Below are 26,861 nucleotides of genomic sequence, written 5' to 3' on the forward strand. Positions count from 1 at the left end.
GACATGATACTAATTGTAATTTCCATTAAAGTTAATTTCCATTAAAATTAAAAGTTTAATAAGAGCACCAAAAATTATGCTAAAAAAGAGGACTAAAAATTAGACATTAAGAAGATATATAAAACAAAATACCATTATTTTTACATTTCAAATAAATCATAAAGTACAAAATCATAAAATGTCAATATATACAAGGAAAGCATTAACAGTCCTTTCAGTGACTTACCATATAAAGAGGTATTTAAAGTGCTACAGTCTGAGGCATTATATTTAAAAGTTTAATGAGCATATGATTCCAACATAATCTCACAGAACAGTTTTGTTTTGTTTCAAGTAAGCTACAAACTGGTTAGGAATGTTGAAAATGTATTTATCAACTAAGGAGTAATAAACTTGCTAATGTGACATTAGTGCAATTCAAAAGCATATAAAATTCCAGATCAGAGACAAATTGTCCTGTTCAAAGTGCGTTAACCACACATGCATCGTCTCATCAAAAATCTACACAACAACCACTCCATTTGCTCACAATTCTGGGGCATTTAGTTAATTAGTTTTTCTTTTTTAGTTGATAAAAATCCTCAAGGCACCTAGAGATTTGCCTGCCTTTCACCTATCTGTATTGAAAACGCAGAGTAGGCTCTCACGGGATCAAGTGGTGCAGTACAGAGAAGTGGTTCAGAAAGAACCCTCTGGTCCTAGGGACTGGTAGGTTTGAAATGAACAAGGTTACTTTCTAGCTATGTACCTTAACTTCTCTGACTTTCAGCTCTATCACCTATAAAATAACATCTTCTTAACAGAGTTTCTTTAAGAATTATGTAAGCATGCCAGTAAAGCATGAAGTAAGTATGGGGCCAGCATGAGGAAAGGTTCCAAACTGTGGTTGTTCATATTCTTATCATGATTGCTTCTATATAAGGAGTACTATGGAAGAATCAAGGAAAGGGCTGGTCATTCTTTGGAGCATATCCTCAATGGGGGAACTACCTGGCATACTAGGCAGGATTATTCCTCATTGTACAGGTCTGCTCAGACATTTAGCATCCTGGCCACATGGCAAGGCCAATAGCACCCTCATCATTGTGACACCCAAACATGCACTTATACATTTCCAAACATGCCCTGGAAGGAGTCATTACCTTTTTTGAGAACTGCTATTCTAGAGGGACCATCTTTATTAAGAAGCAATGTAGTTCTTGGGGCACCTGGGTGGCTCAGTTGGTTAAGTGACCAACTCTTGGTTTCAGCTCAGGTCACGATCTTGTGGTTCATGAGATTGAGTTCCGCATCGGGCTCTGTGCTGGCGGCACCAAGCCTGCTTGGGATTCTCTCTCTCCCTCTCTCTCTACCTCCCACCCCCCGCCACTAGTGAGCGTGTGTACACACACTCTCTCTCTCTCTCAAAAATAAAGTAAAAAAAAAAAAAAAGAATGACTCTTTGTCTTTGAGAGTACTCAAAGATGAGACATATTAAGCCTAGTGGAAGAGAGAACACAAAAGGGATGTTCAGCACAGTTTGAATCTTTCCCTGATGAATCCCAGTATCAAAATGCCCAAGCTCACTATTCAGGGCTCAAGTCAAAAGGCAGAGCTACATCTCTGCAAGTAGCTGAGCAGAAAGGAGCTCTGCCTTGAAGCCACCTCTTCAGCCAGGCTCACAGTTTCTAAAGTTGAAATAGAAGGTAGACGTACGGGGCACTGGGTGGTGTCCAACTCTTGATTTCAGCTCAAGTCGTGATCTTGAGGTTCACGGGATCGGGCTGTACACTGACGCCTGCTTCGGATTCTCTCTTCTTCTCTCTCTGCCCCTCCCCCGCTCACACGAGCACATGCAACGCATCCTCTCTCTCTCAAAATAAATAAACTTAAAAAAAAAAAAAGAAGGTAGACATATAAATTCAAACAATAACCTTTCCGCTACACACTGGACAAGGGCACTTGAGTCCATGTCTACAAAACGTAAAAACTACATCGCAAACAAAAAAGATAACAGTAACAGAACAAAGCCCTTACACCAAACCGACATAAGATCTGTTCAGAGAAAAGCTCTAACTCATCATTGCCTAAACCCACATCCTTCTCTGACAAAGTATTCAAGTCTGAACACTACTTTCGTGTTGTCACAGGTCTTAAACTGGCAGAACTTCCTTCTACTTCTGAATTTGTTCTCCAGAAACTAACAGTGTTTTGGTGAGGTCAGAAAAGAAAAGATACGGGGTATTTGCCCTTCTTTAGTGCTGAAACATAGAGAAGGAGAATTTTCTTAACCTCATTTTACACGCAGAATGACTGAGGCACTGAAAGATGAGAAGCAATGTTCATTGGTGGGAGCTCCAATAAACTCCATAAACTCCAGATGTCTTCTTCCTGATCCAGCACTTTGGTCCCCATTCCGTAAGTCACAGATGCACATTACTAAAATGACAGACACATCCTGTTGAAGAATCAAGCTCCACCCTCTTTCCGGTCTCCCTCTCATCTGAGCCTGACCCGGACCCACTGCGTTGCTGGGTCTGCTGTCAACTGCAGAGGAAGAATCTGGTCAGAAGGAGATGTATTTACACTCTCTTCTTGGGCACGTTCTTTATCTCTTTGAAATGATTATATTAAATGGATGTGGGGCTAAAGTTAGACCATATCTTCCAGTCAGGATGGGCTTCTTAGAATCCTTCGGTAAAGCAAATGTGAAACTCTGCATTAGGCTCACAAACATCAGAAATAATTCCATCTTTGCCAGCTGTTCTCCCATACACACGCGCTTCCCTAAAAATGAGATCAGAAAAGAAAGTTGACACTATAAATACCACCCTGTTTCCTATCTCAAGAAGGGCAATTGGCAATGGTATGTGAAATATCTCAATTAAGTGTTTTAAATGCAGATATAGAGAGTTTTAAAACAAAATGGTCATATATACCTCATGGCCTCCCAAAGTATATGCTGGTCCGAATTTCTACACACTAAGTTCACATTTTAACTCCTACTCATGAAAACTTATCCTCATTCTAGACAGGAACTAGAGACAGATCTAGGCAACCCTGTCTCCTCCATACCTTCTTATGGCTTTCCTTTGGTCTCAACTGGAAGATTAAAGAGAGAATGAGTCAGAAGACAATGTTTGGAGAATTCCTTTCTATAGACAGAACCCTACATGTGCTCATACAGGTTTCTAAAAGAGGGACTGGTGAGATTAGCAAACCCAGCCTCTCAGCCACCAGCACAGCAGAAGGTCACAAGTTGCTCTTAACTCCAACAATTTCCTGGGACTCAAACAATCACTTGGGCAGCTCAGAAAGGAAGATTTCTAGTCATATCTCGGGATTTAAAACCAACTGCTTTCATTTTGTTTTTAAAATCTGAAATAAATGCAGGGGGCTGCATTTAATCTCAGTTATTTACCTCTTATGTTTGCTTGTCAAGATGGAAATGTTTTTAAAACAGTTTTATCATGAAATAATAAAAGATTCTTTTAGTCTTCCCTATTCAGTTATGCCATTTAGAAAATAAAAGTTTAACTGACCTATCCCAAAAGGAATAAATGTTTCTTTTTTAATAAGTTGTCCCTGATCATCCAGAAATCGATTAGGGTAGAAATCATCCGGTTTCTCCCAAATGGCTGGGTCTCTGTGTACTGACCACAAGTTGGGTAATATCATTGTGCCTTTAGGAATGGTATATCCTTGGAGCACTAAAACAAACAAAAAAACCAGTGTCATTCAACTAATAGTTTGCGGTAAACATCACTATCTGAAAAAAAAAAAAAAAAAAAAAAATCCGGTCACATATCTAGCTACTTAATTTGTGGAGACTAAGCACTGAGGTACTTGAGGGTTGGGACAAGATGCTATCAACACCATCTCAGGACCCCAGCCTGAGACGAGGCACAGGAACTGCTTTAATAGACACAGAGTTAATGAATCAAATCAAACCATTAAAACATTATAATTAAGAGAAAACACTGAAACAGAAATCATAGGACATTCCAGGTAAACTTCCCAAAGAATTACAAATTCCTAACATAGTTGACCCTTGAGCCATGTGGGGGTTAGGGGCACTGAGCCCCTGCATAGGTAAAAATCTGCATATAACTTTTGATTCCCCAAAACTTAACTCCTAATAGCCTACTGTTGACTGAAGCCTTACCAATAACATAGGTGATTAACAAATATTTTTGTATTATTTACTGTATTTTTATAATAAATAAAGCTAGAAAAAAAAATGTTAGTAAAAAGTCACAAGAGAGGGGTGCCTGTCTGACTCAGTCAGTAGAGCATATGACTCTTGATCTCCGGGTTGTGACTTCGAATCTCACATTGGGTAGAGATATTACTTAAAAATAAAAGTCCTTTGGGGCGCCTGGGTGGCGCAGTCGGTTAAGCGTCCGACTTCAGCCAGGTCACAATCTCGCGGTCCGTGAGTTCGAGCCCCGCGTCAGGCTCTGGGCTGATGGCTCAGAGCCTGGAGCCTGTTTCTGATTCTGTGTCTCCCTCTCTCTCTGCCCCTCCCCCGTTCATGCTCTGTCTCTCCCTGTCCCAAAAATAAATAAACGTTGAAAAAAAAATTAAAAATAAAATAAAATTCCTTAAAATAAAAAATTAAAAAATAAAAACTTTGCTTTAAAACAAAAATCATAAAATACATTTACAGTATTACACTGTAAAAAATTGGCCTATAAAAGGACCCATGCAGTTCAAACCTCATGAGTCAACTGTATTTTATGGTAGTAAATGATAAAATAATGAGTATATATATATTTTTTTATACATTCAAGATATACCTAACTTTTTCTTAATTTCATCCATATTTCTAGGCTATACAGTTCATTCATGAATTTTTTCAAACTACTGCAAAACTCTAAAACTTTTCCCAATACATTTATTGAGAAAAGTCCATGTGTAAGTGGACCCACTGTAGTTCAAATCCATGTTGTCCAAGGGTCAACTGTACAGGGAAGTCAACACTGCTTTTACCACTGACAAGTTCATGTGCACCTTAAACAACACCCAAGATACTGCACACACAGTGCATCTAACTAGCACAAGAAAAACCATGAAGTGATCCAATGTCATTTATAAGTTCTTGCCTCTTACAACTGTCTTATAACCATAGTTAAGCTCATTACATCATGGGCTATCTTCAGAGGAGGGAAGTTCCTTGCTCTAAGGAATTTTACATAAAGTCTGAGTGCTTACATGTCAAAGACATGACCACAAATGGACACATTTCAATGTAGGTGTGAAGTTGACACAGGTGCCTTTAGAATCAGATGGGCTCTTCTAATTCTTTAATATTTATGCTTCAGTTGTAGAACTCTAAGAGGTAAGGTAGGATAATTCCCAGTTAAAATGCTTAATTTCATTTTAGGCTAGCTCTTCTGACCTCCAAGAAGACTGAGAGGTAGGTGCCTTTGTTAATTCTGGAGTTTTTTCTGCCAATACAGCCATCTTAAATGGCAGCGTAATTTGTCTGACAATGTAAGTGTGCATGCTCTGAAGTCTAGAGAGCTATTTATAAAACAAGCTGTGCTGGAATACCAGGATGTGAAAAATGGACAACTGAGGGCTGAAGTATCCACTGGACATTTAATTATCCACAATACAACGTTACACCCTCAGGAGAATCAAGCTGGGCAATGGTCATCACGCCCTCACCTAAAATTCTTTGGACTGGAAGGCTGGGATTCCCTCAAGGGCATTCAAAGGAGAAAGACACTGGACTTGCCTGTTTTCTCTGAGGTCATATGAGGAATGGCAAGTGGCACCACCACAGTCAGCCTCTGCACCTCCATGATGGTGGCTTCTGTGTAGGGCATCTGGGCCTTGTCAGTGAGGGAAGGGACTCTGTCAGCACCAATGACCCTTTCAATTTCTTCCTGAACCTTTTCTATTAAAAAGAATTAAAAAAGGAAAGAATAACAAAGAATAAACCATAAGATAAGCTAGAAGAATTGAGACTGCCTTCTTATGCATACTTCCCATATGTGTGTCATACACACAAGCGATAAGTTGGCAGTTTGGACCTGACTCAGCCTCAGAGCATAAAGCATTGGTCATATATTCCAGGTAGAGGCAGTTAGTCCCAGGGACCCTGTACCACCCTGTGACTTTGAAGGATAGCAGAACAGATAGAAGGGTAAAGGAGAAAGCATTCTGGATTCAGGAGTACTCTCAATCATTCTTTCATATGGACACTTGTTTTGACTCTCTAAGCTTGTATGTGACAACGTGAGTTATCCCAACAGGGCCCCCAGTGATCCCTGCCCCTTGGTGTTCGCGTCCTTGTACAGTCCCCCTCCACTCTGTACTAAGTTGATCTGTGTGACCAACAGAGTAAAGGAGAAGTGACACCATGTCAGTTCTGAGCTTAGGTTATAAAAAACACTGTGGCTCCTGTCTTGATACTTGTTCTCTCTTGGGTCACTCATTCTGGGGGAAGGCAGCTGCCAAGTCAAGCAGCCTTGTGGAAAAGTCCAAGCGGTGAGGCCTGCAGCCAATAGTCAAGTGCATGAGTCATCTTGGAAGTGGATCCTTCAGTCTCAGTCAATCTTGCAGATGACTGCAGCTTCAGCCAACATCTTGACTATAACTTCATGAGGAATCCTAAACCAGCCAGGCTAAGCTGCTCCTGGATTCCTGATCCTCAGAAACTATGTAAGATCGTAAAATGGTGGTTGTTTTTAGATGCTAAATGTTGGGATAATTTGTTAGTCAATAGTGAACAATAATGCAGAAGGCATAATCTCATTTATAGTATACAAAAAATGGCTCCTCAAAGATGTCCACACCCTAACCCCCTGGAACCTATGAATATGCTCCTTTATGTGGCAAAAAAGACCTCACAGCTGTGATCAGATTAAGGGCCTTGAGTAGGGAGGATTACCCTGGATTTTCTGGGTGTGCACTAATTACTTGGGTTTTAAAATTGGAGAACTTTCCCCAGTTGAGTTTAACGTTAGAGGGAGATGTGACTAAAAGAAAATGATCACAGTGCTTCAACATCGCTGGGTCTGACGATGGACAAGCGGGGCCAGGAGCCAAGGCAGCTGGAAATGGATTCTCCTCTAGAGTCTTCAGAAAGGAAGGCTGCCTTGCCAACATCTTCATTTTAGCCCAATGAGACCCAGAAGTTTAAGATAACAAACTTGTGTTGATTTAAGTCACTAAGTTTGTGGTTATTTGTTATAGAAGCAGTAGAAAAGTAATATATACTGTCCTCTTTTGTATTCTTCCATTATGAACTGCCAGACACTCTGTGAAAGTCACAGAACTTCTCTGGGTCTTCGTTCTCCAGTTTCAAAACAAGATGACTGGGTTCAGACAATCATTATGATTCCCTTCAGCTCTAAATTGTCCTTCTTCTCTAAAATTCTTCCTCTCTATAGATTTCACACAGAATCAGACCTGTAGAGATTTAAAGCAGGGGCAAGCAAGTATGACATTAGTCCCACTGGGAGTTTTTCTGTTAATACCTTACCAACTCCCTATGAGGTTCAAGGATTTCCATTTTGTTTCCCAGCCTGAAGACATTGCTTAGAGCTAGAAGCTACAGCATCACCAAAGTTGCTGATACTGATTTAAATAGTCTGGCTTTGGGGAGCCTGGGTGGCTCAGTCAGTTAAGCATCCGACTTTGGCTCAGGTCATGATCTCTTGGGTCATGAGTTTGAGCCCCGTGTCAGGTTCCGTGCTGACAGCTCAGAGCCTGGAGCCCACTTAGGGTTCCCTCTTCCTCTCTCTCTGCCTCTCCTCTGCTCCCTCTCTGTCTCTCAAAAATAAACAAACATGAAAAAAAAAATTAAATAGCCTGGCTTTGCCTGAATAAAGGAGACATCTGTTAATTACCTTGTATGTCGGGGTTCAGTGACATATAAAGAAGGCACCAAAGCAAGGAGTTAGTTGTGGTATCAGTTCCAGCAATGAAGAGATCCCCAATGATATAAAATAAATAATCTTCATTAAAGCTACTATTGCTATTATTTTTTCTCTCCTCGTCCACGTGGAGAAGGTACATGTCTATGAAATCCTGAGGATTCTCCACATCCAGAGACTCTCGATGGTCTTTGATGATTTTTTTAAGGAAAGTGGTAATATCCTTTTCAATCCGTCTTAATTCTTTAAATGGTCCAAAGGGAAGATAATAAAGCCAGGAGCATATGTTGACCAGGAGGAGCTGGGTGTTGAGACAGATTTCTAACGCTCGTGACATAAGATTGAGCATTTTCTTAAACTCACTATTAGTATAATCAAAACGCTGGCCAAAGCACAGGGAGCAAATGATGTTAGAGACAGCATTGTTGAGAATGGGGAAAGGGTTGAAGGGGTCTTCTCCATGCTTCTGCATTTCCTCTTTTATATATTTAAACTCCTCAATAATCTTGGGTTCCAAGCTAAGTTTTCCCAAGCCAAAATGACGAAGAGTTGAATGAGAGAACTTCCTCTGTTGTCTCCAGACTGGACCATAATGTGCAAATACAATCCCTGCAAAAGGACACCAAGAAAAGGTAAGAAAGAGCGATGCCTGATAACACTTAAAAGGACTTACAATGGGGCGCCTGGGTGGCGCAGTCGGTTGAGCGTCCGACTTCAGCCAGGTCACGATCTCGCGGTCTGTGAGTTCGAGCCCCGCGTCGGGCTCTGGGCTGATGGCTCGGAGCCTGGAGCCTGTTTCCGATTCTGTGTCTCCCTCTCTCTCTGCCCCTCCCCCGTTCATGCTCTGTCTCTCTCTGTCCCCAAAATAAATAAACGTTGAAAAAAAAAAAATTTAAAAAAAAAAAAAAAAAAAAGGACTTACAATGAAGTGTGTCTTGTATTTGTCAAGTCACGTGTGCAAAGTTCATCTACATACAGGTAGAGATCACCAGCCAAGAAGAATGATTAGCGAAATTATCAAGATAGCATATGTTTCTAATAATAAAAATCCTATACAATATAGCTTATAGATAGGAACCCCCAGTGAAATGAAAAGCAATGAATTTCAATTTTTAGAGTTAGTATACATTTCTTTTTATTTATTTTAGTCTTAAATTTTTTTTAAATTTATTTAAATTCAAGTTAGTTAACATATAGTGTAGTATCGGTTTCAGGAGTAGAACTGAGTGATTTATCACTTACATACAACACCCAGTGCTCATCCCAGCAAGTGCCCTCCTTAATGGCCATCACCTACCCCCCCCCAGCAGTTTGTTCTACGTATTTTATTTATTCATTCATTATTATTTAATTTACATCCAAGTTAGTTAACATATAGTGTGATAATTATTTCAGGAATAGAATTTAGTGATTCACCACTTACATGTAACACCCAGTGCTCATCTCAACAAATGTCCCTCTTAATGCCCCTTTGCCCATTTAGCCCATCCCCCCACCCCAAATCCCTCCAGCACTCCTCGGTTTTGTTTTCTGTATTTAAGAGTCTCTTATGGTTTGTCTCCCTCCCTGTTTTTAACTTATTTTTGCTTCCCTTCCTTTATGTTCATCTGTTTTGTATCTTAAATTCCACATATGAGTGAAGTCCTGTGGTATTTGTTTTTCTCTGACTTATTTCGCTTAGCATAATACCTTCTAGTTCCATCCACATTGCTGCAAATGGCAAGATTTCATTCTTTTTGATCACTTAGTAATATTCCATTGTATACATAAACCACATCTTTTTTTATCCATTCATCAGTCGATGGACATCTGGGCTCTTTCCATACTTTGCTATTGTCAATAGCACCACTATAAACATTGGGGTGCATGTGCCCCTTCGAATCAGCACTCCTGTATCCTTTAGATAAATACCTAGTAGTGCAATTCTTGGGTCACAGGGTAGTTCTATTTTTAATATTTTGAGGAACCTCCATACTGTTTTCCAGAGTGGCTGCACCAGTTTGCATTCTTATCAGCAGTGCAAAAGGGTTCCTCTTTCTTTAGTGTAAATTTCTGAATCTTATGTTTCATAAGAGTAAATCCAGGCTTAAAAAATATTTCAGGCTGGGGGCGTCTGGGTGGCTTAGTCGGTTAAGCATCTGGCTCAGGTCATGATCTTGTAGTTTGTGGGCTCAATCCCTGCATGGGGCTCTGTGCCGACAGCTCAGAGCCTGGAGCCTGCTTCAGATTCTGTCTCCCCCACTTGTACCCTATCTGTCTCTCTCAAAACTAAACAAATATTAAAAAAAAAAAAATTCAGGCTGGATATACCCATATTCTAAAGATTCTGAATAGAAGGAGGCAGGGACAATACCTGATTGTGCTGACTATTAAAATCCCAGCATCTGGCATCATTCTGAGTATACAGGAGGAGCTTGTCAAATATTAGCCAAATAAATCAACAGTCCCACTGGACTATAACACTCACCATCAGTTTGGAACTGAATAGCTGGCGGGTAATCTAAAATGTCTGTTGTCAGCAACAGCCCTAATTTAAGAACATCTGAACTCAAAAGTCGTCCACAACTATACCTCATTTGATTCTCACTTATGTTATACATCTCCCACCATCAAACCCAACAGAATTGTTCCCAGATGTATCAATTTGTTTTCAAATATTCCTTATTTCCTGTCACCTCTTTCACCCTTTTATTTTCCATGGTGCCCTTTATTGTTCCAGCTGGTTCTCCTTCTTTGCCATTTTTAATCTACTTCATTTCTGCTATCTTTGAGTATCACTTATTTAACAAATATTTCTGAATATTGAGTCACTGCCAGGGACCGGGATGCTGTGAATCCAGCTGAGGATGAAATACAGACCTTTCTCTGTGGTTAAATCTTATCACAATATTTAATACCTTTACAAAATGCCTCTCAATGTAAACATCTGTGTGGTCAAATGAATCAGGCGATTTATCAGCTCTGCTTTTATCCTTGGACTCTGCCACACATCTGCTCAAATCTGCTGCTTCTAGGCCTTCTATTCAGATGTGTGACGACCTCTGTGGGGCATCATTAAGGAATTATTTTAGATTCTCCTGTGCTGAACCCATTTCCAGGATTCTACTTCTTCCTCTTTCTTGTTTCCTTCCCTTCTTTTGCTAAAGCAAAAATGCATGGGCAGCAAATTTCGAAAGATTTTTTTAGAAAATGTGTTTATTCTACCTTTCCTACTTCCTCAGAATTTTGAAGACATTGCTAAGAGTGGTTTGGTAAGTCATCAAACACGTACTTTGTCAATATGACTAGACTTGCCAAATTACTCTCCAAAGTGCTTAGAGCACATTGTCTTAATTACTGTTACTTTATAAGACAGAAATAGACTTCACAGTGAGTCTTAACACCTAATAGGGAAGTCCCCCCTCCTTATTCTCTTTCAACATTGCTTTTTAAATTATTCTTGGCTCTTCACTCTTTTATAAAATTTTAGAGTCAGCTTGTCAAACTCTATTAAAAAAAACTTTGAGGTTTTCATTGGAATTGCATTTAATTTATAGATTTGAAACTGTCTTCCTTCTGATAATTGAAACTGCTTGCAATAAAAAATAAATCCAATTTTGGTTAAATAGTGTTTTTATGTTTTTTTTTTAATCGATGGATTTGGTTTCTTGTATGTTTTCTTAAATTCATATTCATAAATGAAATGGCCAATAAATTTCTTTTTTCTCATAATGTACTTGTCTGGATATACTGGCCTTCTAAACTAATCCAAGGTATATTCTTTCTCTCTGGAAGAATTTGTGTAAAATTATGTTCCTTCTTTTTTCTTTTGAGTTTATGCTTTTATTCTTTTCCAGATAGATAAAGTTGGCCATCTAACTTATTACTTTTCAGACTTTTATCCTAATACATAACTTAGGGAGCTACATTTGCCTCTGGGTACCGCATTAGCTGCAGTCCAGAAGTACTGTTTGCAAGTATTTTCATTATAATCTTAAGTTAAAATTTTTTTCTATTACGATTTTTTGCCACCTAAATTAATTTGTCTTCTACTGATTTTTGACGTTAATGAGGCTTGCTTTGTAGCCTAGTATGTGATCGATTTTAATACAATTTCCAATAAAATTCAGAGAATTTTTATAGACTCAATTGTGGGGTACAGGGTTCTCTATATGTCCAATACAAAAAACCTGATAACCATTGGAATCAAATGGTACATTTGTACAAAGGTACAAAATCAAATTTTGTATCCTTAGCAAATTTGATCTTCCTGCTCTCTCAGTTATTCAGATGCTTATGTTAAAATATTTTGCTATAATGGTACATTTATTGATTTCTCTTTGCAGTTCTGTAAGTTTTGCTATAGAATTTTGCAATGTAGCTGCTTATATCTGTTAACTTATCTTTGCTGTCAGATACCTATATATGCTAGAGAACACTGTTAGGTATATGCAAGTTCCAAATTATTATATCTTCCTCTTCCTGTTCTCATCATATAATTCACTAATTCTTAATAATAAAGTTTGACTTAAAGTATATATTGTCAAAAAGACATCAGCTTTTCTTTTAAAAATATTTTTTTAATGTCTATTTATTTTTGAGAGACAGAGTGTGAGTGGGGGAGGGGCAGAGAGAGAGAGGGAGACACAGAATCTGAAGCAGGCTCCAAGCTCTGAACTGTCAGCACAGAGCCCGAGGTGGGGCTCGAACTCACGAACCTCGAGATCATGACCTGAGCTGAAGTCAGATGCTTAACCAACTGAGCCACCCAGGTATCCCAACAGCTTTTCTTTTTAAAGTATTATCTTGGTATAACATTTTCCTTTCTTTCACTTTGAATTTTAACGTACACTTATGTTTGGGGTATTTCTCTTTTTGGAGGGAGGGTATGTCTCTCTTAAAATGACATACATTTGGGGACACCTGGGTGGCTCAGTCCGCTGAGCGTCCAACTTCGGCTCAGGTCATGATCTTGCAGTTTGTGAGTTCAAGCCCCACGTTGGGCTCTTTGCTGACAGCTCAGAGCCTGGAGCTTTGGATTCTGTGTCTCCCTCTCTCTCTGCCCCTTTCCTGCTCATATTCTGTCTCTCAAAAATGAATAACTGTTAAAAAAAATTAAAATAACATACATTTGAATTTTTAAAAAATCCATTCTAGCAATCTATCCTTTAGCCAATTTAGTTCATTTATATTTAATATAATTATGAATTTATTTCTAATACATTATTTTGAACTTTACCTGGCTGTATCTATTCTTTTTTCTCCTTCCTTTCTTGCCTTCTTTTGCATTAGAGAAACAAAGTGAATACTCACCCTTAAATTTTTAACACAGTTACTTAAAGTCCAGAATAATGATCAGCAAGCTTTAGCCCACAGGTCAAATCCAGCCTGCTGTCTCTTTTTATATGGCCAGTCAGCAAAGATGAATTTTTGCATTTTTAAATGGTTGGGGAAAAAATCAAAACACCATTTCATGATATATGAAAAAATATGAAATTCAAATTTCAGGGTTTATAAATAAAGGCTACTAGAACACAGGAGTTAATGAGCCACTATAATTCATTCACATATAGTCCATGGCTGCTTTTGTACTAAAATGGCAGGGTACTTGCAACAGGGATTGGAAGTAGCAGAGAACACTTTCTCTGCCAGAGTCCAGGCCAAGACAGACAATTCTCCTTATTTTCTTTTGCTAGTGGCCAGGTTTGTTGGGTGTTCCTTGTCAAACTCAATCTCACACTCAAAGGGAAGCTCTTCAAGAGTCTTCTGTCTACAGCAACTTTTCATCTTGTGTGATGCAAGATCATAGATCTCTGCCCTCACTCCACCCACTTCACATCCCTAGTCAAGAAGTCATTTAAACCCAAGGTTGTTCAGGGCACCTACTTTCTGTTTTTTGGCACCTACTTTCTGTTTTTTGAAGGGGTGGGTATGGTGAAAAGGGTCAGTCTAACTATATTTTGTATGCATTTCAAACAATCACTGTTCCAGCCCACTGGCTCATACCCATCTCCTGTTAGTTACCACTGGTATCTCCAATTCCTGAGACTTTCTGGGGTTCTGCAGGATAAACTGTCTCACACTCCACTAGTACCTGCCCCCAGTGTAGACCAATTAGGGGTGGTCATCCTCCACTCTATGAAGTCATTTGCCAATCCGATGTCTACTTTTTGTCTTCCAATGTTGTGGCACAGAATTGTAGATCCATTTCATCCTGGGTGGAGTGTGTGCCTCTGTTAAAAGTCTCTCTGGTTTGAGATGGCAAACCAACACATGAAAAAATGCTCAACATCACTCATCATCAGAGAAATACAAGTCAAAGCCACAATGAGATACCACCTCACACCTGTCAGAATGGCTAACATTAACAACTCAGGCAACGACAGATGTTGGTGAGGATGCAGAGAAAGAAGATCTCTTTGTACTGCTGGTGGGAATGCAAACTGGTGCAGCCACTCTGGAAGACAGTATGGAGATTCCTCAAAATATTAAAAACAGAACTACCCCCTGACCCAGCAATTGTACTACTAGGTATTTACCCAAAGGATACAGATGTGCTGTTTTGAAGGGACACATGCTCCCCAATGTTTATAGCAGCACTATTAACAACAGCTAAAGTATGGAAAGAGCCCAAATGTCATTGATGGATGAGTGGACAAGAAGATGTGGTATATATATACAATGGAGTATTACTCGGCAATCAAAAAGAATGAAATCTTGCCATTTGCAACTATGTGGATGGAACTGGAGGGTATTATGCTAAGTGAAATTAGTCAGAGAAAGACAAATATCATATGACTTCACTCATATGAGGACTCTAAGACACAGAACAGATGAACACAAGGGAAGGGAAGCAAAAATAATATAAAAACAAGGAGGGGGACAAAACATAAGACTCTTAAATTTGGAGAACAAAGGGTTACTGGAGGGGTTGAGGGAGGGTTGATGGGCTAATTGGATATGGGGCATTAAGGAATCTACTCCTGAAATCATTGTTGTACTATATGCTAACTAATTTGGATGTAAATTTAAAAAATAAATTAAATTTTAAAAAGTCCCTCTGGTTTGGTCTGTGATTATCAAGACAAAAAAGAAATGGAAATGTCTTAACCATTCCTGAAACTAGAACAATCCCTTTAATAAAGCCCCGTAAACTATTTCCTAGGCAACCACAGCTTAGTCACTCTTCCTGCATTTAACCATGGCCAACTCTTGCTGCTTTCAGCATTCAGAGGCTAAGCATTGTTAGGCCCCCTTCTTTTTCCTTAGAAAGATCCAGTCTCTCACTCTAATTTCAGGATTTGATACCAATTTTAACTGTCGTCTAATTTAAGATATCACATACGACATCTCTGCTTTGCTCTATTTCTTAAGGAACTTTATTTTTCTGTTACTAGGTTCTCAGTCTTTATGATCTACTCACCATCTTTTAAACTACACATATACATTTTAGAAATATTTTATCTAGTAAAACACCCCTTTACTATCGGCTTTTCCAATATTTATTCAGAGTCCCCTATACACAAGTTACTTAGGGCATATTGATTTAAAAGAGCCATCGTCTCTCTTTTTAAGATGTTAGTCGTTATGGGAACTTAACCAACAATCCAATACACTGTTGTATGTTAGATCGTATTGAAGTTACATATTGTATTGAATGCTGTATGTTGGATTGTACTTCGGCTGCATAGTTGGAGTGTACAGTATTGAATGTTTTATGTTGGACTGTATTGAATGTTGCATTGTTGGGATGCACTGATTCAATGTTGTATGTCAGAGGTGGACTGAAGTTGCAGTGTAGACAAAGGAAGGAGCGCCGTGTCAGCTGAGGAAAGGCAGCACTACTCAGAAGAAAGGACACCTGAACTGATGCTACATTTGTAAATAAAGATGTGCATAGGGCTGCCTGGGTGGCTCAGTCGGTTAAGCATCTGACTTCAGCTCCAGTCATGATCTCACAGTTTGTGAGTTTGAGTCCCGAATCAGGTTCTCTGCTTGTCAGTGCAGAGCCTGCTTCAGATGCTCTGTCTCCCTCTCTCTCTCTGCCCATCCCCAGCTCGTGTGCACACATGCGCACTCTCTCTCTCAAAAATAAATTTTAAAAAAATTAAGAAAATTAAAGATGTGTATGAAGGTACGTTTTCGAAAAACAACTTGAGCAAAGTTAAAGAGGCTGTTTCAAGAAGGGCTAAATTATTATTATTTTTTCTTTCTCAAGTTAGCTAACATACAGTGTAGTCTTGGCTTTAGGAGTAGACTGCAGTGATTCATCACTTACGTATAACACTCAGTGTTCAGCCCAACAAGTGAAGAAGGGCTAAATTATCTTTAGAGGGAAATCAGGTTTAGATAAGGCAAGGAAATGGAGAGAACCTTCTCAGAAGAGGCTAATGTTTGAAGACTGGGATATGTGACAACAGGTTGACAGGTGTGAAGTGCAAGACAAAAGAGGTGACCAAAGAGACTGCCTGAGAATGCTAGAATGAGAGGCATGGACAGAATTAATGGCCCAAGGCTTTGAACTTTACAAAACACTCATGTTTTGGAGCCAGAATGGCTTATGGTCCTAGGAGCGTCTGAAAGAGGTTCAGGCACATCCTACAGTTGTTAACATCTCCATTCTTAGCCCTGAAAAGCAATGGTATCTGTGGATGTGTACAAAGACTTCACTTCAAGGAGGATAATAACACTAAAAAATAAAAATGCCTCCAAAGCAAAAATGAGGACTCTTGGGTGGGAATGACAAAAATATATCCTTAAGTAGGTTTGGCAAAGAGGCCGATTAGGCTGCGCAACCAAAAACAAACAAACAAACCAGGAAGAGCTAGGGGTCATCACCTCAGAGAAGACTAAATGCCACACATCTCTTTCTCACTGCACCCATTTTCAAATGCTTTCTGCCTGACTTCACTTTTTCCCACTGCAAACTAGCTTTTCCAAGCATCAGGAGCTATCTTCAGATGCCTAATCTCCCATTTTCCCCACCAGAGAGAAAAGGCCTCTATTCTTCAGATCTGACTTAAAAAAAATGCTGGGGGAGGATTCAAATGCTTCAGTCAGGTATCCCCTGGTGATACCAATTTGGAACACCTTAAGTTTATTTTGTGACTTGAGGTTTCCAGACCATGCCATGAACATAAATTCTTGAGTTCGGTGCCCAGCCTACAAACTAGCCACTGGTACAGAGGTAAGATATTCTGATCAAGTCACCTTTGATCAGGGTTCTAATCCTTGCCTAATCACTGCTGTCAGAGAAGGGACTTCATATAAAGACATGACATCTCATGTTCCAACCACAGTTAGTGGGTACAAGTGAGTGGTGAGGACGAAGAGCTCCTCAAAAGGGATTCTTCTACAGAGGAACAGGTGCCACACAGTTGAAACAAAAATCCATTTCAAACCAAACACAGCATAAGCTAAACCAACTGTGATAGATTCTCACAAAGGAATGTTGTACAGCTCTTAGGATCTTTGCAGGAGAATAATTAATAATGCAGAAACATGTTCAGCAAATTTAAGTGACAACAATTTTAAACAATTCTGAAAACAATTTTAAAGGGTGTGAATACAATTCCATTTTAAAGAAGCAAATACACTTTAAAAATGCATGCACATTTTTGCTTTTAATTCCCTTGCCTTTGGGGATGTGTCAAGTAAGAAATTGCTACAACTGAGGTCAGAGAGGTTTTTCCTGCTTTCTCCTCTAGGGTTTTGATGGTTTCCTGTCTCACATTCAGGTCCTTTATCCATTTTGAGTTTATTTTCGTGAATGTTGTAAGAAAGTGGTCTAGTTTCATCCTTCTGCATGTTGCTGTCCAGTTCTCCCAGCACCATTTGTTAAAGAGACTGTCTTTTTTCCATTGGATGTTCTTTCCTGCTTTGTCAAAGATTAGTTGGCCGTGGGTCTAGTTCTGGGGTTTCTATTCTATTCCATTGGTCTATGTGTCTGTTTTTGTGCCTATACCATGCTGTCCTGATGATTACAGCTTTGTAGTAGAGGCTAAAGTCTGGGATTGTGATGCCTCCCGCTTTGGTCATCTTCAAAATTACTTTGGCTCTTCGGGGTCTTTTGTGGTTCCATTCAAATTTTAGGATTGTGTTCTAGCTTTGAGAAGAATGCTGGTGCAATTTTGATTGGGATTGCATTGAATGTGTAGATAGCTTTGGGTAGTATTGACATTTTGACAATATTTATTCTTCCAATCCATGAGCATGGAATGTTTTTCCATTTCTTTGTATCTTCTTCAATTTCGTTCATACACTTTCTATAGTTTTCAGCATACAGATCTTTTACATCTTTGGTCAGGTTTACTCCTAGGTATTTTATGCTTCTTGGTACAATTGTGAGTGGGATCAGTTTCTTTGTCTTTCTGTTGCTTCATTATTAGTGTATAAGAATGCAACTGATTTCTGTATATTGATTTTGTATCCTGCAACTTTGCTAAATTCATGTATCAGTTCTAACAGACTTTTGGTGGAGTCTATCGAGTTTTCCATGTATAGTATCATGCCATCTGCAAAAAGTGAAACCTTGACTTCATTTTTGCCAATTTTGATGCCTTTGATTTCCTTTTGTTGTCTGTTTGCTGATGCTAGCACTGCCAACACTATGTTAAACAACAGCGGTGAGAGTGGACATCCCTGTCGTGTTCCTGATCTCAGGGGGAAAGCTCTCAGTTTTTCCCCATTGAGGATGATATTAGCTGTGGGCTTTTCATAAATGGCTTTTATGATGTTTAAGTATGTCCCTTCTATCCCGACTTTCTTGAGGGTTTTTATTAAGAAAGGATGCTGAATTTAGTCAAATGCTTTTTCTGCATCGATTGACAGGATCATATGGTTCTTTTCTTTTCTTTTCTTAATGTGATGTAGCACATTGATTTGCTAATGTTGAACCATCCCTGCAGCTCAGGAATGAATCCCACTTGATCATGGTGAATAATTCTTTTTATATGCTGTTGAATTCGATTTGCTAGTATCTTATTGAGAATTTTTGCATCCATATTCATCAAGGATATTGGCCTGTAGTTCTCTTTTTTTGCTGGGTCTCTGTCTGGTTTAGGAATCAAAGTAATGCTGGCTTCATAGAATGAGTCTGGAAGTCTTCCTTCCCTTTCTATTTTTTGGAACAGCTTGAGAAGGATAGGTATTATCTCTGCTTTAAATGTCTGGTAGAATTCCCCAGGGAAGCCATCTGGTCCTGGACTCTTATTTGTTGGAGATTTTTGATAACGGATTCAATTTCTTCGCTGGTTTTGGGTCTGTTCAAGTTTTCTATTTCTTCTTGTTTGAGTTTTGGAAGTGTGTGGGTGCTTAGCAATTTGTCCATTTCTTCCAGGTTGTCCAGTTTGTTGACATATAATTTTTCACAGTATTCCCTGATAATTGCTTGTATTTCTGAGGGATTGGTTGTAATAATTCCATTTTCATTCATGATTTTATTTGGGTCATCTCCCTTTTCTTTTTGACAAGCCTGGCTAGAGGTTTATCAATTTTGTTTATTTTTTCAAAAAAACAACTCTTGGTTTCATTGATCTGCTCTACAGTATTTTTTAGATTCTATATTGTTTATTTCTGCTCTGATCTTTATTATTTCTCTTCTTCTGCTGGGTTTGGGGTGTCTTTGTGTTCTGCTTCTATTTCCTTTAGGTGTGCTGTTAGATTTTGTATTTGGGATTTTTCTTGTTTCTTGAGATAGGCCTGGATTGCAATGTATTTTCCTCTCAGGACTGCCTTTACTGCATCCCAAAGCATTTGGATTATTGTACTTTCATCTTCATTTGTTTCCATATTTTTTATAAATTTCTTCTCTAATTGCCTGGTTGACCCATTCATTCTTTAGTAGGGCTAAACACAAAGGCAGTACATAAAAATACCAATAATGGCTATCTCAGAATAACAATGATCCCAAATGGCTTTCAATTCTTTTTGGAAAGAATTGAAAGGAATTCTTTTTTTTTTTTTTTCCTCTTCCACATGTTTTACAATAATAAACATGAAGTAAAAGTACTTAAATACATTAAATTTGATGCAATTTACATCCATCACATATAAGTTTTCTTCCTCCTGACATAGAGAAGGTGCTATCTACCCAGTGATTACACTTGCCCTTTCCTTCCACGGAGTCATAGAAGTGTTCCTTTTAGTGGGAATTCAGGCCCTCTTGCTACGAGTACATAACTATTTCAAATACCTATTTTACTGCACTTACTACAAGATTTGGTTATCCTGTTTTTCTTATTTTAGTTTAGTTTAGTTTTGAGAAAGAGAGACAACGCACACAAGCAGGGAAGGGACAGAGGGAGAGGGAGAGAAAGAATCTTAAGTACGCTCCACACCCAGAGCAGACGACCCTGAGATCATGACCCAAGCCAAAATCAAGAGTCAGACACTCAACCGACCAACCGAGCCACCCAGGCTCCCCTCCTCATTCATTTTTTTTTTTAATTTTTTTTTTAACATTTATTTATTTTTGAGACAGAGAGAGACAGAGCATGAACGGGGGAGGGGCAGAGAGAGAGGGAGACACAGAATCGGAAGCAGGCTCCAGGCTCCGAGCCATCAGCCCAGAGCCGACGCGGGGCCCAAACTCACGGACCGCGAGATTGTGACCTGAGCTGAAGTTGGACACTTAACCAACTGAGCCACCCAGGCACCCCCTCATTCATTTTTAAATTCCCCAGATGAACTTTCATTTTCTATCTTCATCTCCTAATTTCATTTTGCATCTTGTTCCCCTTTAAAGTAGTCAGTACTGACTGATCTATACTCTGCTCTTAAATTTCTTCCAAATTTCCTTTTATGTTCCATTTTTTTATGGCTCTGCAATTTGCTTTCACTCTTGCTCCAAGTTTCTAGCAATCTCTTAAAATTAGAAATAATGTAATTTCTGGGGCGCCTGGGTGGCTCAGTCAGTTGAGCGTCAGACTCTCAATTTCAGCTCAGGCCATGATCCCAGGGTCATGGGTTCAAGCCCTGAATTGGACTCTGAGCCAAGCATGGGGCCTGCTTAGGATTCTTTTTCTCTCCTCTCCTCCTTGCCCCTGCTCATGCTGTCTCTAAAATTTAAAAAAAAAAAAAAATCTAATTTCTATCAACAGAGAAATAGATAAATCAACTAATAACAGCTGGAATAGAAATGGTACTTTAAATATATGACATATATAAGTTTTTAAAAAACATACCAAATAAAACTATGTATTGTTTATGAATGTGAAGCAAATCTGAATGGTAGATAAAGAAATTTATATGCTCTCTGAACTTTATATTTGAAATGTTTTATAATAAAAATGTGATGTACACAAACCTTTTAGAAGAAATAGACCACACCTAGGGTAAAGCACTTTTGGTAGCCTTGACTCTGACTTTGTAGCTTTATTTTCTATTCCTGCTCAGGAAAGAATCAGGTAGACTGATGAGAATGATGGGCATAGCTAATGTAAAATACCTTTATGGTATATCTAGCTTACTAGAGTTTTTATTGGCTTAAAAAGAACATCAACTTGCCCAAGCATATTTTGAAAAATTCAAATATAATAACTTCCCCACATTCTAGAACTTTTTGGCAATGTGTTAAGTCAAGTATTTCCAGCCTGTCTCTGAACATCACTGTTTATAAAACATTCCTTTCTCTGCTAGTCTCACCAACTTTAGTACCAATGTTCTTTAAAAATCTTTTAAATTATTTTTTAAATTTTTTGAGGGAGAGAGCATGTGTGCGCAAGTGTGTGAGTGGGGGAAGGGCAGAGGGAGAGGAAGAGGGAATCCCAAGCAGGCTCCACGGCCAGTGCAGAGCCAGACCCAGGGCTCGATCTTACCACCGTGAGTTGGATACTCAACCGACTGAACCACCCAGGTGACCCTAAAAATATCTTGTACTAAATATTTAATAATGCTATTGACCTCTAATTCCTAATACTGTTTCTCTTTCTCCTATACACATTTCTCTTCTAGACAATTTCACATTTTCTAATTCTGCCATTGGAAACAGTAGCCAAACAGCGTGAACACTCCTCAAGTAGTGCTGAGCTGCTCAGCCTCTAGCTCTCATGGCCTCTCCTTGAGGCTGATAACTTCAGGCTATCCGTTTCTCGATTTGTGACATCTACTCAGAATTTGTCTGGTCCCTCATCCTTTGATGGGCATCTTGAAATAAGCTCATATTCTCCCCTTTTATTCTTCACCTTTGAACAATTTCCATTAAAAAAATTCCTCAGCTGTCTCCATTTTCCTATTCAGATGACCTGTTCTCTACTCTAAGTTAGCCCCACAAGCATCTCCTTTGTGACCTATGGTTCTTCCTTTACCTTCTCTTGTCAACTGCCTCCACCACAGCAACTTTTCTCAGCTCACAGCACACTGCCCAACACACACCCATTACAATACCAGACCAGCATCACCGAAAGAACCCTAACTGTCTCTTGGGAGAATGAATGCTTTGGTTGAGATGCTGAAACACCCAGTTACCCCAGGCTCCCAGGCCTTTCCTACATAAAGATCTAATAATAAGCTGTGATTCAACTAATACTTAGAAACTGTCTTATTATAGGGGCAGCGAGGTGGCTCAGTTAGTGAAGCGTTGGCTCAGGTCATGATCTCAAGGTCCTGAGATCGATCCCAAGTCAAGATCCACGGTGAGCATGGAGCCTGCTTAAGATTCTTTCCCTCCCCCTCATTCTGGCCCTCCCCCACATACACATGCTCATGCACACGTGCACTCGCACTCTCTCTCCCTCAAAATAAAAAAGAAACTGCCTTATTACAGATTTTTGAGCAAACCATATATTCACCAAGAAGGACCTCAAAGAAGAAAATCTAATTCACACCTTAAAAATATCTAGAGGAAAAGACATGCAAGAAAATTACAGTATAATGTGTTACATGCATCAACAGATGTTTGTATGCATAGATTCATTCATTTTTTGATTACCTATTCTGTGCCAACTAGTGGGGATACAGTGGGTAACAACATGAACCAAACCTTTGCCCTCACAGAGTTTATATTCCATTGGTAGGTGGGGCTGGTAATAGGCTAAATATTTTCAAAGTGTTTAATGAGTGAAATATGAAAGAGATAAAATAAGTTGTGATATTGAGCAGTGTCTAAAATAGGACTGAAAGGTGACAATTAGCCTGAGAGAGGATAAGGAGTCAGTCATATGAAAAGTTATTCTAGGCCCAAGGACAACAAACCCAGTAGACTGAGGCAGTCACAAGCTTGCCAGGAATCTGCTTAATTTTTCTAGAGCAGGTTGAAATGTATGAGTCAAGGCAGAATGGAGAGAGAGAGAAAGTGAGAAAGGCAGGCAGGGCCCAGATTCTTCCAGGCACAGTAGGTCCAGGATGGAGTTGGAGGCAACTGGTTTCAGCTGGGGAGCAACATGGTTTGATTCATGGTTTTTTTTTGTTTTGTTTTGTTTAAGTTTATTTATTTATTTTCAGAGTGAGAGAGAGGAGAGATAGAGAGTGCAAGTGGGGCAGTGGCAGAGAGAGAGGAAGAGAAAGAGAATCCCAAGCAGGCTCTGCACTGCCAGCCCATAGCCCAACGTGGGGCTTAAGCCCTTGAACCCTGAGATCATGATCTAAGATGAAGTCAGAAGCTCAACATCTGAGCCACCCAGGCACCTGTGATTCTTGGTTTTTAAAAGAGATCCCTTTGGCTGATGTGTAGATAAAAAACTCGATGGGACACCTGGGTGGCTCAGTCAGTTAAACGTCTGACTTTGGCTCAGGTCATGATCATGCGGTTCGTGGGTTTGAGCTTCATGTCAGGCTCTGTGCTGGCAGCTCAGAGCCTGGAGCCTGCTTCGGATTCTGTGTCTCCCTCACTCTGTCCCTTCCCTGCTCACACACACACACACACACACACACACACACACACACACTCTCTCTCTCTCTCAAAATAAATAAACATTAAAAAAATTAAATAAATAAAATAAAATAAAATAAAATAAAATAAAATAAAACTGGAGTAGAAGCAAGTACGCTAGGGAAGTGGCTTCAAGTATCAAATGAAAATGATGGTACCTGGCATGAAGGTGCTGACAATGGAGATCGAAACAAGTGGATGGATACAGAACTGTCTCTGCAGAATTGACAAGACCTGCTGACTGACTGGCAGGGGGTGGGAAGGGGAGGGGCTTCAGCCCAAACAGTGGTGTCATAGACAAAGGGTAGCTCCCCTCTCCCTGGCAGAGAGGTGTGTTGGGGAACACATTCTCAAAGAGGTGACATTTAAGCAGGTTTGAGAAACAGAAAATAGCAAAGATGACGTGGGAAGATTGGAACCTCGTTCATTGCTGGTGGGAATGTAAAATGGTGCAGACACTGTGGAAAACAGTAGGGTAGTTACTCAAAAAATGAAATACAGAATTGCCATATTATCAAGCAATTCCACCTCTGGGTAACTACTCAGAAGAATTGAAAGGAAGGACTTGAATGGATATTTGTATATGTACCGTGTTCATAGCAGCATTTTTCATAATAGTGAAATGGCAGAAGTATCCAAGCATCCATCAGGGGATAAACAAAATGTGTTATATACATTCAACTGAATAGTATTCAGACTTAAAAAGGCAAGCAATTCTCACACATGCTACAACATTGAAAAAGCTTAAAACATGAGGCTAAGTGAAAGTGTCAGTTACAAAAGAATAAATATTAGATGATACCAATCATATCAAGTACCTAGAATAGTCACATCCATAGAGTCAGAAAATAGAACAGTGGTTGCCAGGGGATAGAAAGAGGAAGGAGGGTTTTTTCTATTTTTTCTTTTAAATTTTTAATTTTAAATTCTAAGTAATCTCTACACCCAACGTGGGGCTCAAACCTACAACCCCAGGATCAAGAGTCACATGCTCTACGAACTGAGCCATCCAGGTGCCTGCCTCAAGGAGGGTTTTTTTTAAAGTTTGTTTAATGGTACACAGTTTCAGTTTTGCAAGATGAAAAGTATTCTGGAGATAGTGGTAATGGTTTCATAACAATGTAAATGACCTAATGTCACTGAACTTAAAAATGGTTAAGATGGCAAATTTTATGTGTATTTCACCACGATGTGTTTAAAAGAGAGAAAAGAAAAGAAGAGAAAACAGGAGTTTTCCAGGCAGAGAATTCTAGGTAGAAGCAGCAGCATGTGTGACGGCATGGAGACCATGGGTTACGAACTGTGACATGTTCTTCAGTGGGACATTTAAAATATTATGATCATCACTGCTATTCATTAAAATTCTGAGGGAAAACTCTGGCTTAATCAGATTCTTAAAAGCCTGAATCTTTTTATGTTGCAGTCCACATTCTCCTAGATGTCAGTTTCGTGGTAAAGACCTGCTTCCAGGCCCAAGATTGCAAAATTCTGTAGCCCCAGTTGTGATAAGGGCAGTGAAAAAAGTACTTGTGCAAAGAAACTGGTTCCAAAAGGGAGCTAACTTGGAGAGGGAGTGACAAAAAGCTTCCAGAAGGAAAGACTGATGAAAGGCAATTAAATTAACATATGAACTCGAACAAAAAAGTCTGGGACCTATGCCAGCCAGTAAGACAAAGGGTAAGACTGATAAACAAAGGAGGTGGGAGGATTGGGTTAGGGAGAGGGTAAATGTGGATAGTATGTTTCCCAACCATCAAAACTGCCCAACTTGGACTTCCATAAGCAGAAATCGCAGAGGTTGCAAACCCAGTAAACTAGGTTTGCCAATAGGCTCCTAACACGTTTTCTGGACTTCCTATCTTATGGGGAACTATCTTCTTAAACGCTTTCATTCAGAACACAGAAGGTGTAATGAATATCCCTGCCTCCATTTAACACAGCCAAAGGCCTTGTTCTGGAAAGGACAGACAGGAAAGATAGAGCCTGGCTTTCACACGTCTCCACCCGCGCCCCCGTCCCCATTTCCCTTCCTCAACTTTCCCACTTCCCACTTCTTATCTTGGAATAAGAACGAGTCCCTCATCCATCACAGCTCGATACGATCTTAAAGGCACCAGGAAAAGGAGGCGTTGCCGCCGCCCTCCTACTTTGGGGCTGCCTACGGTGAGCCGGGCTGGGTGCGCGCGGCTGCAAAGGGCACAGGAACCACAGCCCGGTACCTGGCGCCCCATGCGCCACATCGCGCGTTCACACGGCCCGCGACCCTCAAGGCTCCGGCGGCCGAGAAGCGGCTCACCCTTCTCCTTGGTTACGAGGGAGACGAGCGGCACCCGCGGGCGGTCGCTGAAGATCTCGGCCTGTTGCACCAGCGCCTCGCGCACGCTTTGGAAGTCGCTGAGGACCACCACCAGGTAGTGGCCGATGAAAAAGCTGAAGACGTTGCCGTATACGCGGGCCAGGTCGGCCAGGTACAACTGCGGGCCCAGGGCCGAGGGCTCCACTCCTGCGGCCCTCGCCCGGCGCTGCAGCCAGCTCTTCCGTCGGAGGAACGGTGGCAGCAGCACGAAGCCGAAATTGCCCACCACGGGCCAGGGCGTGGGTCCGGGGGGGATGCCCCGCGCCCGGTGCCGCCACAGCCAGCTCCAGCCGAGGAGCGCCGCGAGGCCGAGCAGCAGCAGCGCTCCGCCGGTGGAGTCCAGCCGCAGCAGCCCGGGAGGCGCGTGCAGCAGACGCAGAGGCCAGGGCGAGACCTCGGCCGGGGGCTGCGGCAGCCCGGGAGAGGCCATGGCCTGCGCGCCAGCGTCCCCAGCCTCGACTGCACCGGCTCACCCGGGGCTGACCCCTGGGAGAGCGCAAGCAGACACCGGCCGGAGACGCCTCCTGCGGAAGACTAACTCCACGGGAAGGAGGGGGGGCAGGGAGGAGAGCGGCGAAGGGCGGCCCGGATTGGCTGCGCCCACCGCCTTCCCCGCCCTCGTCTCCAATCAGCGACGCCCGAGCAGAAACGGGGTCGCGCTCGCCCCGCTGTAAAAGCGGTCCACGGATGGGCGGGGCGAGCGCTCTGAAAGTTTGACCCCGGGTCCTGTTGAGCCTCTTCTCCGGGTCGGGCTGGGCATTTACTGTCCCGGACCAAAGATGCTTGCGGT

At 40.6% G+C, this 26,861-nt stretch overlaps 1 protein-coding gene across 3 annotated transcripts; it reads right to left on the reverse strand.

Annotated features, from left to right (window-relative positions):
• Positions 1 to 26,616, reverse strand: CYP2U1 (cytochrome P450 family 2 subfamily U member 1). 3 transcript variants are annotated; one of them, XM_086704440.1, is made up of 6 exons: positions 26,012 to 26,616; positions 7,842 to 8,477; positions 5,723 to 5,884; positions 3,522 to 3,689; positions 3,055 to 3,081; positions 2,632 to 2,766 (listed from the first exon to the last, which is right to left on the reverse strand). In XM_086704440.1, exons 1-5 carry the CDS (start codon positions 26,499 to 26,501, stop codon positions 3,059 to 3,061), a joined length of 1,479 nt encoding a protein of 492 aa, XP_086560566.1. In that variant the 5' UTR covers positions 26,502 to 26,616; the 3' UTR covers positions 2,632 to 2,766; positions 3,055 to 3,058. The 3 variants fall into 3 exon arrangements, with proteins under 3 accessions (XP_025778118.1, XP_086560568.1, XP_086560566.1); XM_025922333.2 differs by lacking the exon at positions 3,055 to 3,081 and having other exon boundaries at positions 1 to 2,766; positions 26,012 to 26,611; XM_086704442.1 differs by lacking the exons at positions 3,055 to 3,081; positions 5,723 to 5,884 and having other exon boundaries at positions 1 to 2,766; positions 26,012 to 26,612.
• Between the last annotated feature and the right edge of the window lie 245 nt (positions 26,617 to 26,861).

Source organism: Puma concolor, chromosome B1, assembly GCF_028749965.1.
Source record: "Puma concolor isolate L17-30 chromosome B1, mPumCon1.1.hap2, whole genome shotgun sequence".
In the NCBI taxonomy this organism is placed as follows: domain Eukaryota; kingdom Metazoa; phylum Chordata; class Mammalia; order Carnivora; family Felidae; genus Puma; species Puma concolor.

Bases quoted from the DNA above. Each gene is read 5' to 3' on its own strand.
- CYP2U1 (XM_025922333.2), bottom strand. From the start codon at position 26,501: ATGGCCTCTCCCGGGCTGCCGCAGCCCCCGGCCGAGGTCTCGCCCTGG. The intron at 5,885-7,841 runs GTAATTAACAGA...TCTTTTTAATAG, and splicing joins ACTGAACCCCGACATACAAG to AAAAGGTTCAGGAAGAAATT. The intron at 3,690-5,722 runs GCAAGTCCAGTG...TGTTTGTTTTAG, and splicing joins TATGACCTCAGAGAAAACAG to TGCTCCAAGGATATACCATT.